This window comes from Corvus cornix, chromosome 7, assembly GCF_000738735.6.
Source record: "Corvus cornix cornix isolate S_Up_H32 chromosome 7, ASM73873v5, whole genome shotgun sequence".
NCBI classification, from domain to species: domain Eukaryota; kingdom Metazoa; phylum Chordata; class Aves; order Passeriformes; family Corvidae; genus Corvus; species Corvus cornix.
The window spans coordinates 27,338,318-27,352,417 of record NC_046337.1 but is presented as its reverse complement, the minus strand read 5'-3'; the positions used below and the strand labels follow the sequence as shown (position 1 = coordinate 27,352,417).

The 14,100-nt window shown below is 40.1% G+C and overlaps 1 protein-coding gene across 4 annotated transcripts in view; it reads right to left on the bottom strand.

The window, feature by feature from the left end:
• Positions 1-673: 673 nt before the first annotated feature.
• ALS2 (alsin Rho guanine nucleotide exchange factor ALS2) overlaps positions 674-14,100 on the bottom strand; it is a 37,632-nt gene continuing 24,205 nt past the window's right edge. For 3 of the 4 annotated variants that reach the window (XM_039555244.1, XM_039555246.1, XM_010406611.4), the window contains 15 exons: positions 13,138-13,236; positions 12,465-12,629; positions 10,219-10,330; positions 9,840-9,917; positions 9,597-9,730; positions 7,522-7,710; positions 7,157-7,274; positions 6,460-6,617; positions 5,593-5,715; positions 4,917-5,093; positions 4,477-4,522; positions 3,906-3,967; positions 3,127-3,276; positions 2,775-2,871; positions 674-1,412 (listed from right to left, as the gene is read on the bottom strand). In XM_039555244.1, coding sequence (XP_039411178.1) covers positions 1,374-1,412; positions 2,775-2,871; positions 3,127-3,276; positions 3,906-3,967; positions 4,477-4,522; positions 4,917-5,093; positions 5,593-5,715; positions 6,460-6,617; positions 7,157-7,274; positions 7,522-7,710; positions 9,597-9,730; positions 9,840-9,917; positions 10,219-10,330; positions 12,465-12,629; positions 13,138-13,236 — 1,747 coding nt within the window. In that variant the 3' untranslated portion in view covers positions 674-1,373. The remainder of the gene's footprint in view (positions 1,413-2,774; positions 2,872-3,126; positions 3,277-3,905; positions 3,968-4,476; positions 4,523-4,916; positions 5,094-5,592; positions 5,716-6,459; positions 6,618-7,156; positions 7,275-7,521; positions 7,711-9,596; positions 9,731-9,839; positions 9,918-10,218; positions 10,331-12,464; positions 12,630-13,137; positions 13,237-14,100) is intronic. The other variant, XM_039555245.1, reaches the window with a different exon arrangement.

Here is a 14,100-nt window from a genome sequence, read left to right as displayed (position 1 = left end):
TTTTTTTTTTTTGAGTCAGTCCTGGCACCTACAATACTCTAGTTACCCACTAGTGTTATTGGTACAAATGAAGTTAGCCATAAACCACAGAACACACACTCACAGATTCCCCAGGGAAATTACTTGTTCTCTGCAGCCTCCGAGGTGAGCTGCTCATGATCAGGATCACGCTAAGGGACCGCAGGGAGCTTTCCCAAAGTGGGAACACCTTGTAATTAGTGCCAAGAGAGACAGCCCAGTATGTCCTGCTCCGAGTGGGAAGCATGGAAGTACCAAAGCTCTGCCTCAGAGGCAGCTCTGGGTCGGCACAGGCAGAACCAGGAGTGACAGCAGCAGTTCCAAACCTGCTGGAGCAGCCACCCCAATGCAGCCTGCGGGGTGAACTGCTCGGGAGCTTCCCTGCAGCGGGAAGAGCTCGGTATTGGTGCCAGGAGTTCACCTCTGGGGCAACTGCTCTGCATGCTGAGCCCTGCTTCCTGGGAAAGGGCTGGACAGCACTTGCTGCTGAGGAGGGGAGTGAGAGAGGAGCTTGGTGGGCACCTTGTGTTAACCAAGGTCAACCCCCTACATCTGTTCAAGAGCACCCTTCACCCTTCTTCCCTCCTACCACAAAGGCTGCCAGAGACAGCATTTGTCCTCAGGGTGAACAAACTGAACACTGCACAGCGTTTCATTCAGTGCCAAAATCTGAAGTGGTCAGTGCCTTTTATTTATTTCATAAACATAAAGAATGGTAAATGCCTGTATATTTACAATTCTAGTAAACAGGGAAGTCCATAACAGTGTGATTATTTCCACAACAGCACATGAATACTGCATTCAGCAATGCTGTCCAACACAGATGCCTCAAAACCTTTAAAGTCAAACACACTATAGGTAACCATTATAAATACTAACATATTTCTATTTCCTTAAATAAACATACAGCTTAATTCAGGAAGACCAAATGGTTCTGTGGTGCAATTAATTCCCTTTAAACGTTTCTGCTGACAAACCAGGAATAATAAAAACAAACCCACTGCTTTGGAAGCCATGCAGTCCAGACTCTCACAGGTGTTCTATGTAGATGCCATGCCATTGTGCAGCATGGTTAATTTAAAAGGAGTAAATAATCTGTTACAATAGGAAAGTATTTCTTCTTGCTAGGTACTTGACAAATCAAGTCTTTAGCTTCATCACCACTTCACAGAAATCTTCTGGCTGCAGTTTTGGAATCTTAGAACTGAGAGTTCAGAAGAAACAACTGAGTATTTTCATCTGTAGCAGCAGAACTATAACCAATTATTTTCTAAGGGCCATTTCAGGGAAGAAGTGGTTGTTAGTGAAGTTCCACTGAGTAGATTATCCCACAGAGGCAGGTTGTGAATGATGGTCTAGGTAAGCTTTTCATGCTGAATCTGGTAGTAACACGCCTGAATTAAAACAAAGTTCAGATTAGCACAAGTGCCAGTTCACAGCAAAGCATCATACACAAAAAGGTTGATTTTTTTTTCTATGCAAGAAAACAGGACAAGGCTCTCTACAAGCAGTGATGCAACAGTGGCACTCAACAAATGAGAACCTTCTGATATGTAAGCAAACAAAAGGAGCAACAGGAGACTAAGTTAAAAATTACATCCAACTCCTAATCAAGCAAGATAGCATGATTTGGGACTCTAAATACTTTCACAGATCCCAGCTGTGCCAAGATTAAAGTATATTTTTGCTTACAAGTCTCTCTTTGCCCTTTGACAGAAGGACTCAAAAAAAGAAAGTATTTTTTTACAGGACAAGGATGCAGGGATGAAGCATTCAGACTGAAAAGCAAAGGTTTCCATCACCCTGACCTGCTGCTGAGAGTTACTCACTTCTTAATGCTGGTTCAAATATGCACTGAGTCAGGTCAGCCAGGATCAGAAACTTAATATAAATGTCTCAGACAACACTTGCACCCATAGCAAATTAGATTCTACTTCTGCTTCCATCATGTAGGTTCTTTAGTAAATTTGAACCAATGCAAACCTTCCCTTTTTGCAACACTATGAAACTAACAGGTCTTAAAAAAAAACCTCTGGACCCAACTATTTTGAGTTTGCACAGACAGAAAATACAGTCATGTTCACCTAACAGTTCAGTTTAAGATTTTAATTTAAATTTCACATTAATGGCCTCCCTCCAAAACAACATCACAAAAAGGCTCCACACAGCTGAACTGTCCAATGATCCACTTGATGAACAGTTTTGAGATAACAAAACACCAGATTTCCATTATGAACGTCTTAGCGTACAACAGGATGTTCTTCCAAACACACTCTCTTCCTTTTCCCATACTTAAAAAGGTAAGAATACTTGATAAAACGTGGAGAGTGACAGAGTAATATTTTTTACCCTAAAACTGCATTATTGGAAAGTCTTGATGTAATGTTAAACTTTAATGGAATGGCTAATCTCCAAAGAAGCACTTCATTTCAATTTTTATAGGGAGACTAAGGCTTGTTAGGTTGCAGGGGAATGACAAGCTCCAGGTGAGCATTTAGAACAGTTCAACAGCAACCAATATTACATTTCAATAATGTACATTTGCACACTGCACCATTTTTCTTAGCAGTACCTGCAATTATGAGGTTATCCAAAGCTCTACATTAAATTTCCTTGCCTATCCTAGTAAAAAAATTCAATTTAAAAAGTCAAAGAAATTAGAGCCTAATGTTCATATAATTGTCCTAAGCTGGTCCTTATTGCTAAAAGCTGATTATTTCCAAAGAAAGCCTTTAACAGCTGAATAATTTTCATACCTTCAAGGTAGTGAACATGATGCCTTGCTCTCCATGCTGGAGATAGGGATCCATCAGGTCTTCGATTAAGTGCACCTCAGACCCCAAGTTCCTTATCCTGTCACATGTGAGAGTGGGAAAGTGAACATGTGAACAAAAGTTGTCAGTATAATGTTTTTTAATTCTGAATTCAGGGCCTTTTCAAAATAAACTGTTCAAGATTTTTTCAGGCCAAAGCAAACAGTCAAACTGGAAAATTTATAGTTACAAAAAGCCAGTAACTAATGCTGTAACAAGCAGCAGGAGTGTTTAAGACAGAAGTACTTGTACTGCCTATGCTCAGCTTATGACTGATGCCACCCTTAGTGCCTACCTGGCTCGTAGCACCACATAGAGAAAAACAGGAAATAAGTCATCCATGGACCACAGAAAATCTTCCTGAAGGGTCTCAAGTACACTCTGGGAGATCTCTTCAAAAGTCTGCTGGATCACCTTCAACTTGTCAGCTGGGGTAAATGTGGTACTATTTGGAGAGCAAAAGCAAACCAGGACAACAGCACGCAGTTAGAGATCTGCATCTAAGTTAGGAAGGCAGCTTGCTGGCCAGCATGGCCCTCCCCGTGGCCAAGGAGGTCAGTCAGACATTCACACTGCAGCAGCCAGCGCTGCCAAGGCTGCACAGTACCCACGTTAGAATCACCACATCAAGGCACACTGCAAGTGTACTGCAAGTGAGACTCTCTTCACAGTTTTATAGTGTTTTAATATAGTGGTGAAAGGGAAAAATTCCTTTCTAAAATATTTTTAATTCCTTAATTTCTTAAATTCTTGCATAACAGACACAGAAGAGCCTCCCATGCACAGGTCACTTTACCACAGCTTTTTGGAAATTCACATGTGTGTTTGATAGACATCCTTACACCTTTGATTCTAAATGGTGTCCCACAGGCACCTTTCAGTCGTGTTTATGAGGCAACACTTCATTCCCCAGCAGGAGAAATTGCATTTTTACTCAGAACTGGAAAATGTCTTAGTGACTTTTCTTATAAAGGTGAACAAAAAAGGTGACATGTAAAGGATCCCAGTCAAGTATACTAGCTACTACTATACCAGGAACAATAAAACACTGAAAGACAGATTGCAGAGAATTACCTGATTTGCTGTAAACATTCAACAGCAGAGGCAAAGCAGGCGTCTTTTGTGTTTGATGATACCTGTGTAATCATGGTAAGATTTATCAGGCAGGTTCAGCACTCCCACTGTTCAGTGTTGAGACTCTTTCAACAAGACAATGATTAAGAATGTAAACTATACGTTTTTCCTAATCACAAAGTATTATAATGATATAACCCTCTTAATTAAGCAGCTTGAAAATTTCCTTGCTAGACTTTTATTCTCACACTTTCCTAACTGGAGACCAAGCAAAGGTCTCTTGAATTCACTACCAAGTCAGACAGAGAGTGACAAAGCCGGACTGATGGCCACTGTAAGAAATCACGGAATGGTTGGGGTTGGAAGGGATCCCTGGAGATCACCGACTCCAATGCCCCTGCTAAGTCATTAATGCAGCATTTAAGTAGTAGGCAAACTTTAAGGCAATATAATAACATAGCATATCTTAAGCAAAAAGCCTGGTCAAAAATTCTTTCATCACTTCTTCATGATTTCAGCTTCTTGAAAGAAGCACTGGGCAAAACATGTAAACAAGACCCAATGAACATACCTTTCTACTCTCTCCAAGGATGGACACAGCTCCTGGCCAAAATTTCCTGCAAGAAACCCAACACAGTCCACTGAGAGAACATAGTCATAAAGTATTTTTTGCATTATAGAAATGAAGTCATGTTCTCAGACACAACAGCCCTTCCTACAGAATCAACTACACCTCCCACAAGAAGCCAGAAAACTCTAATTTGAAATGCCTCACTCTGATTTTGTAGCAACATCAATCTTTACCTCCTTCCCATCCCTTCCACCTCCCCATTTTGGAAGAGGGAAGGTTTGATTCACTCTCTCAACCCTTCTAATTAGCTTGAAGACATGTTTAGATGCATTTTAATCAGAGAAAATACTTTAGAAAATTGGGGGCTTGTTTTAGTTGCTGTATCTAATTACATGCCATAACCTTTGCCAGTTTCTGTTTTACTGCTGCAGCATACTCACGCTTGCACTCCAAGAAAACTAAGAAGAGCCATATCAGTTTGTTTGTTTAGACGTAAAACACATTCCCAGTAAACGTCCTCCTCACGCTCGTTGTCCAAGGCATACAACATAAACAGAGGAGGATAGAGGCGTGGCAGTAATACAGGGAGCAGCAAGCCAAAACTGGTTACCACATAGCTGCAACAAAAAAATAGAGGGGATGGCTTGCAGTGGAAGGCATTAAAAACCTAATTATCTATAAAAATTGAATTAAAATCATTGGAACAAATCTTTCCTGTAGCACAAGCCTATTCTACAAGGGATAAGAGTAAAAATGTAAGTACAAATCCATCAAATAGCAACTCTGATAGGAAAAGATTATAAATTACTTCCAGTGCTCTTATCCCAAATACTTTTCTGAAGCCCAGGCCCAAGCCTTAACTTGCTTACCCATAACAGACAAAAGCAAATTTTAAGTAAAGAACCATTGCATGGAACAAGCATGAAATGCTTATTCCAACCATAACATGGAAGTTTGCTTATCAGAATCTGTCATCAGAATCAAAGGGAAAAAAACCCACTGCTTATATCCATCAGTTGAATGTGTGTTTAGCTTTCTTCCCCCACCCAAGGAAAAAAAAATTCAACAAATAAAATAAAGGCTTTGTTAGTTTTAATTTGTTTTTCCTTTATGTACCCTGGCTCAGGAGATTCTGATCTGGAATCAGATTTCCCACTGCAAAATGATCGCCGTCCTTTTGTCTCCGTTGCCAGAAATGGAATTGTGCTGCCCTCTTCCGGGAGATCAGGAAACAAGAACCTAAACAGCAACACACGTAACAGTATTTGAGGTCACTTCGACAAGTTCCCACAAATCTCAGCACTAGGGCAAGACTGGAGAGAAAAACATCAGCAGAAATAATATATGGTGGGCTAAGACAGCACAGCTAACACACAGTACCAGCTCCCTGCAAGAAAACTTAGGAAGGCCAACCCCTCCAATGCCAAGGACACCTTTCCTCCATTAACATCACTTCCCTCCAGACAGAGGGAAGATTATCTGTTAGTAATTTGGAGTATTTCTGCTTTCAGATTGGCAGGACACAATTAAAGCTGTAATTATTCTCAAGAATCTAAGCCAGCTCTTCATAGGAAGATTGTTCATCCACTTTGGTAAGAACTTTAAATGCCATATGGGTAAAACCATTATTGAATACCCTGGGATTCCCCATCCTCACTAGTGTTCTACACCCTTTGAACACTGTCTTTGCACACTGCCAATATTCAGAGACACTACATCGTAAATCTGCATTCCAGATGCGCTGCTTACAGCCACATTTTGAAGTACGATGTAGGATGTAACACACTAGGTGTGAAGAGTTTCATTTTTCCATTTTTGACAAAATATTCAAGACTCCTTAAAAAGATTAGGAAAATACAAGCAACCCCCAAAACCAAGTCACAATGCCAGCACCTTTGAACTGTACAACACGAGACAGCTTCAATAGGTGAGCCAGCTTTAATGAATTCAGCAGTAGTTTGACGTGAAAATGAGTCTCGGTACCTGACCAGCTGGAAGATGCGTTTGAGGTAGGACTTGATCTCTCTGACAGCCTCCTGCAGTAATCGTCGATTTGCTCCTACTCCAACATAGGTCATTCTGTAGACAGCTACCAGTGTTTCCACCAGCTTGCCCAAGGGATGGAGAGGAGTATCACAAGCCTGAGACAAAGGATATTAATTGGCCAGTCAAATAGGCCAATGGTAGACAAATTTAAAAAAACAGAATTCAAGAGATATGGGTCAGAGATCCAACAACAGGCTTTCAAAAAATATTACAAATAGCTCAAAAATGAGTTATATTTAATAAATTTCCACTTGGATTATAAAATTTATGTGTCAGCTAAATACAGGAGTCAAGACAGTACAAGAATTTGTGCTACTACTTGGACTAGTCATCTGTCCAGTAGTCTTAAAATTAACATGCAAAAATTAGCAAGTATTTCAATATGCTTTACTGGGATCCAATGTAGAAGAATGAAAACAGTAACTGAACAGAAACTGACTTTAAGAGAGCATTTATTAGGTAGTCAATGATTTTAGTCTTAGTTGTGGACTCCAATGTATTAAGAAGTGATGAGCAAGCATGAACTATGGATTACAAGAGTGCAATTATGGAAATAGTTAGGAAAGCTATTACAAAGTGAACTTGATGTCATGCCTTGCCATGCCTTACTATGTGAGCATTTCAGTCACAATACCTTTATCAAGTATTTTTTTATATTTTCGTATTTTTCCAGGGTGAAGGCACCAATGTGTTGTGGAATGAACTCCAAACTTTCCAGTGTCTGAGTATGTGAGCGGCTCAGTAATTCCAGGCTGCAGTTTAAAAAGACAAAGACGTTGTACAGGTTGAGACATACAATAGGGAACAAACCCCCGACATTAACAACTGAACTAGTTCTAAACATCAGTATGTCTCTGAAACGGTTTGTAGTGCAGAGTTGTAACGTTATGATTTCGCTTGGAGTTTGCTGTTGTTTTAACTAAACCTTTACAGCAGAGTTTCTAGTTTAGAGCAGAGTGCAACCCTGCTTTGCTTGCTGATACATTCTCAGGAGCCAACCTGTCTTTGTGCTGCCGTCGGTTGGTGGTCAGAGCCACCGCAATGTTGTCCCAAGCCTTCCATCTGTCCCCCTGGCCAGGGCTCTCACAACCAAGCTGGTTCCAGCATTCTTCAAATACTGCCCTCCATTTCTCATCAGGAGACACTGCCAGGATCCCAAGTTTCCGCCTAATAAAATGACGAGTGGGTCTGTTAAAATCAAATAGCAATGAAGCAACACATTCAGCTTGAAAACCACCCATGGCTAATGTCAATTTTATCTCTCACACTGTTTTACCAAAAGCTGATATACTTAACAGTCTCTACTGTGAACCAAGTTTCATCACTAAGAATAAAGCTAGAGCCTACTATTAATACCTACATGAGAGAACAGCTATGAACCTTATTAGTTTTACTCTTTCTTGCAGCCTTCCAGGAAATGGTACAACAAAGGACTGGTGCTTATCTTCACCACTGGTATTCATTGAGAAGTCTCAGGACACGTTCATGTAGCAAGGACACAGTGTAAGTAAGTCCCAAGTATCTCACTATCCTGGAAAGCACAACTAGGACAGCTACCCACATAAATATCAAGGATGGATACACAGCTTCTGACCCTGAAGCAGCATGTGCAGATAACATTGCATGACATGTTAGGGATGTGGTGGTAGAGAGCAAAACCAGCTCAGGCATCCTTTCACTGCCAGACAATGCTCAGGGATTATCTATAGCCAGAAGAAAACCATGAGCTCTTCTTCCCATAAATATATATAGATAAAGATATCTCAGACATATATTGAAGCTTAGGGCTTTGAAAAGCTTTCTCAAAACAAATAATTGCTGTCAGGGTTAACAGTTCTATCTTGATTTAAATCAAGTGTCAGATAATGTCAGACCTTTCATTAATATTTCTTCCAGCACATTTGAGATGAGAACTAACAACACAAGTATTTCCCCATGCTGCCTGTTTCACAAAGCAGGAAAAGTAGGCCCTAAGTCTCTTCAGAAATTATACCAGAAGATTTTCAACTTGAAGACAGGTGGAAAAGGGTAGCTGAAACCCTTATTTCACAAGCAATCCTCAAAAATATGTACATACATTTATTCATGGACTCCCTACTGGGGTAAAAAGCAGACAGCTGTGAAGGCTGCAAGTGTTCAGTTCAGCAGGGAGGCCCTGCTTAACTTGAATGCTGTTGTAGGTGTCAGCACTGTCAAAAGAAATTACCAGTGAAAGCTTCAGGAAGCCTACTGAGAAGTAATCGACGTAAAAATATTAGAGCCGTGTTTCCCATTTTAATCTGAAATACGAGAGCACGCTTCCAAGATATTGAATCCCATACAGCAATTGCTAAAGCAGTACGTGGTGCTACCAAATACCAACATCTCACCATCACCTCTTTAAATTTACTTAGGTTTCTTCTACTCAAAGATGTATCAGTTAAACATGTTTTGGTTTTTTCCCCCAGAAATAATTAGGCAAATTGCCCTAATGCATTTGCTATACAGAGGGGTTTATGGATGCTTTTCAAAGAGATCTTCGCCAAGTTATTAAAATGCTCTTTTGCAATTCAGCAACTTCATATTTTCTTACACACCGCTTGGAAAAGGTGTAGGATCTAATCAATTCTGTCCAAATATATCCCCACTGGCATTAATAAATGACACAATTCATTAAGTTGCTAACAAAGTAACTGGCAGAAGGCAGAGAGGTCTGTGATTAACTTAACCATCCTAATACAATTTAGTCTTTCTCAGGAGCTCAGAAGCCAGCAGCAGCTGTGAACTCAGGTTCTAACAGTCAGCTCCAATATAAACAAAAAAAATTTCAGACTGCTACAGCACAGTAGCAGCACATCAGCTGCCCTGTAATTTCATGCCACTATTTGAATATTCAAGTAGCAATTAAAGCAAGAATAACTATAAAAATATGTTTATCTTATTTCATTTCCTGAGCAACAATAAAGAGGAATGTTTTCAAAACCTCACTGTTTCTTTGGAAGAAATACTTTTAACTGGCCTTTGAAAAAAGACAACAGTTCTGTTCCTAAGTATTACTGAACCATATGAGAAATTACTTCTTATTCAACACTCACAGTGCTTTAGGCTTGTCCTTCTCATTCTCATACAAACTAGGTTTGAAGTAGGTTCCTGTGATTTTTATTCCAGATCCCCACTCTCCACTGAAGAGACCTTCAATATAATCTCCATTTGGTAAGGTCAGTGTTCCCTTGAGAAAAGATAATTAAAAATTTAACTGAAATCCGTCTGGAAACAAATTACAGCCTTTAAATTATTTTAGATGGTAACAGTTTACAAGTGACAACTGTAATACTGACCTTTCCACTCAGAGTCCAGTTATCTGAAAATTCCCCCTCATAGACTGTATCATCCTCAGAAAGCAAAATTCCAGTCCCCTACAAAAAGAATCATAAAGAACACAAAGCAGTAATTATAACAGAAGGCCAGACCACAGACCTAAAGATGTGCTTTAGAAAAACCCGTTACTAATTCTTAGCAAGTAGCAATTTTAAGCTGTTTCTGAAGTAGTCCTAGGTAAAACAGAGCAGGGATTATAAAGGCAGTTCTAAAAGCATGGACAACAGAAGATTAGAAGAACAGAAGCTTTACACAGCCTAACACACACTCATCTGCCTCAGAAAGCTGCCACACTTAAAGGTAAAGTCCCTACAGCCCAGGGTCCAGTGTCCAACTCACCATCATTTTGTTGGTGCTGAAGGCTCCTTCATAATACAGTCCAAACTGAGTAACCACAACACCATTGCCTTGGCAAACATCATCTTGCCACATTCCCATGTACTTTTCTCCTCTGAAGAAAAATGAAGTAGGACAGAGTCTAAATAGTACATTTATAGTCCTTCTTTGGCTTTACAGCCCCATTTAACCATTACAGAAACCATCAGAAGAGAGTCATAGAGCACTTGCTTTGGGTCTGGCAGTTGAGTTTCACCAGCTCCATGGAAACAGAGACTCTTTTTGATACAAATAAATTATAGTGAACTTTCACAATTCATATTTCAAATTGGCCATATCCAAGCAAGCTGATGAGCTGAAACGGTGTTGAAGCCCTGTTAAGCCCAGTGCACACCCCAAGGAACCTGAGCAGTAGGCTTTTGTTTTGCCAAAGTTTTTTATTTCTTTTACCTAAAGTCAGATGACTCAAACTGAAAGAATAATAAATAAAAAGAAACCAAGCTGTTCTTCTTGGGGAATAGGAGGGAGACTTAGAAATTCATACATGACATTTTTGAAATATTAGAGCGCAAAAATTGTAAGGAAACACATCATATTGCAGAAAGTTTCTGTATAACAGCCTAACAAAGGTCATGATATAAAAAAATTTTAATTAAAAAATTGCTCACAAACCTCAGATTCTTTCAGACTATTTAAAATACTTTTTTTTTCTGTATGTAAGCACACAGAAGTCAGGCTAGAGTTGTTCGAAACTTAGTGCAAGTCCCAAATATTTTGAAACAGCCTATTTTTACAGTTGTTCTGAAAGAGAATGCAATGTTTTCACCATGCAATTAATAAACTACTAACTTGTCAAGGCCTTTTTTTCTGCTTTTAGAGGGAAACTAGTGATTGATTTGATACAATTCTGCTTGTTACCAAGCATTTTCCTTGAAATGTACCCAGGAAAAATTATGTTTATAATAAACAGAGTAAGCCCAACCATTAAACTAAGCTCAGGGGTCTCTCCCAGCTGACTGGCCCCATAAGGTGTCAGGAAGCTGGTCTGGTTCATCCTGCCAACTACAGGGGCCTCTGCTGGCTGAAGGCCCCTTGGAGAGAGATTCCACACGCTCAGTTACCAGGATGGAAACTCCAAGTCCCACTTGTTCAAATAATTGTTTTGCAACAATGACAGCAGGCAATAGTGTCTGCAGCTACTCCTTATTTGTCTGGGCTGCAGAATAAGTGCAGAAAAAAATCCTGAGGACACAAAGATACACACACAACCTCCCCAAGACTAGAAACAAAACTACATCAGGGTAGCACTCTCATGTGTGAGTAGCTCTGGAGTAAAAAGCAAATGCCACACTCTTCCCTCACCATGAACTGCTGCTGCATTTACAAATTCTGGAGGTGAGAGGATTTGCAAGAAAAGCTGATATCTCTTTAGTTTGTCCTAGGTAAATAAATGACTAAGCAAAATATGCAAAGACATCATGGCACTACAGTGTAAGAACAACCACCACCACTGAGCAAGACTAGATGCAAAACTGACACCCAGAAATACTAGAGATGTTACAACAGCTCATGTTTCAGAAAAACATCCCCCCTTAACCCACCAGACTTTTGCCTGCTTGGCTTTTGAAGTGGACAATCAGTTAAACAACAACAGTTCCTTGGGCTTTCACCAAAAGCTCTTTCCAGAAAAACAATCAATAAGTTGGTGACTGAAAGACAGACTGTATTGATCTGTGCTCAGGGTTCATTTAGTGCAAGTCTGTTTCTGAGACCATCTTTTCAGTAATCTGCCCTGAGAGAAAGCATTTTCCCTCCACTACATTGGCAGAGTAAGCCAATGGAAAACCTGAGCATCAGTTGAAATTAATGAGCACCATTATCTGCCACTGAACAACCCAGTCCTACAGCCTGAGATAAAAGAATACTCACATGACATTCATAACACTTTCAGCATATGCACAACACAACACCTCAACAAGACACCATATTCAGAGCTAGTTTTCAGGCAGGAGTAGGACAGAAAAGCAAGACAGAAAAAACCAGTACAATCCCTCCACCATTCACTCCAGAAGCAGCACCAAACAGCAGTTCTCAGACCAAATTCTTTATATCATCAACTGAGAAAGCCCAGCAATAAAGAAGAAAAAAAGAGACATGCACTATTACTGGTACTAACAAATCAAATCCTTTCCTACTCTTTTTGCAATTGCATGTCATATCTGAGTTTTAAGGATTTGTGGAAGCATTACCTTGTGATATCATCAAAAACTCCATAACCACTCTTCTTGTCCATTATCCACTGTCCAATGAACATACTAGGAGAAGAAGAGGTCAGCTTCCCACTGCGCAGCAGCCCGTGCCCGTGCCGCATGTTATCCTGGAAACACCCTTCATACACCTCACCAGTAGCATAGCTGGAACAGCAACAACAACAAAAGAACAAGTAAGAGTCCTGTCATCGACTGCTCTGTTGTGGGGCTGGTTTTGGAGTTTTTGATTGGTTTTGTTTTGTTGGGTGCTTCCCCCAAACAGATCAACCCTCTCTTTTTCCTTCTAGGAATTGCATTACAACCACACCAAGCAGCAACTACAGCTGAAGTCTGTTTGGGATAAAAGCGATCCTTTAATACAAGTCTTTGGATGCTTTGTTGTTTTAAAGCCATCCTCTGCCCAACAAGCAAGGCCATTAGAGGTGATATTTATCTCTCAGAATAAAGAATCCTCTCTTAATGCAAGGTGGCAGCAACATTAGAACAGACATTAATAACAGACCACTGTACAAGTTGCATTGTGAGCACAGCAGAAAATAAGCCACGCTAACCACAAGTCTGCAATGTAACAAAGCTACACGCAGAGCCTTGGTCAGAGCATCAGCCCTGCTCTCCCTTCTGCAATGACAGTAGCACATGTGCCACATGTTACCTGTACACTCCATGCCCACACATTTTGCCTTCCTTCCAGTATCCCACGTAATGGTCCTCTTTATTCAGTGCTTTGTTAGGTACTCTGTATTCACCATACCTGCCAGTGCAGAGATGGAACACAAGCAGCTGTAACACCGGTACGTTTCATTAACGGAGCAGATACACATCACAGAGCCATTCTAAAATCAGAATGCTCTCTCTCCTTTTCAGTGCATCTCTAACTACAGCAGTCACAGATGATATTTTTTATAAGAGAAAGCAAGTATTCCAGCATCACTAGGTCAATTTAGTCCATACTGCTCTCTCCTGTTTGATTGTGACATGTTGTAAGCACTCCTCTCGCCACCACATTGCAGCATTTTTCTCAGGCCATAAGCCTTCTCAAATCTTAAGACTGCTTCTACCTTTATTATTTTCTTCACCTCTTGATAACTCAAGTACACTCTCTTCCAGGGAAAGATGAGGACATGTATTGCTACAGAAAAGATTTTTTTAAAAGATGCTAGCTTCCAGTTATGCTTAGTGTAAAGGAATTATTCACAATTTCAGCATGCCTGAAAAGGATGAGATACACAGCTGTATTTATTGACTTTAATCTCCTGAGGAGATTAAAATCCAGTTCTGAAGGTTCTCTGGAGGGCATGTCCAACCAACAAGACACTACTGTTAAGTGCTGAGACTATAACACGCATGCTGAAATACAAGTACACGCATTTGATAATGTCAGCAATTACAGCTAAATACTAATGCATTTACTTCTGGTTGGGCTTTGTTTGCAACATTTCCATCTCCAACAACCCTAAAATCTCCAGGATTAGTTACAAATGACCAAAGCTCTAATCTGGTTTTATAGTTTGACATTATACCAATAGCCAAGAGGAATTTTAAAAGCTGTCTGCCATCAGACCACATTTCAATTTCCCCTCCAACCCATTATTTTAAAAATACATCTGGAAGCCAA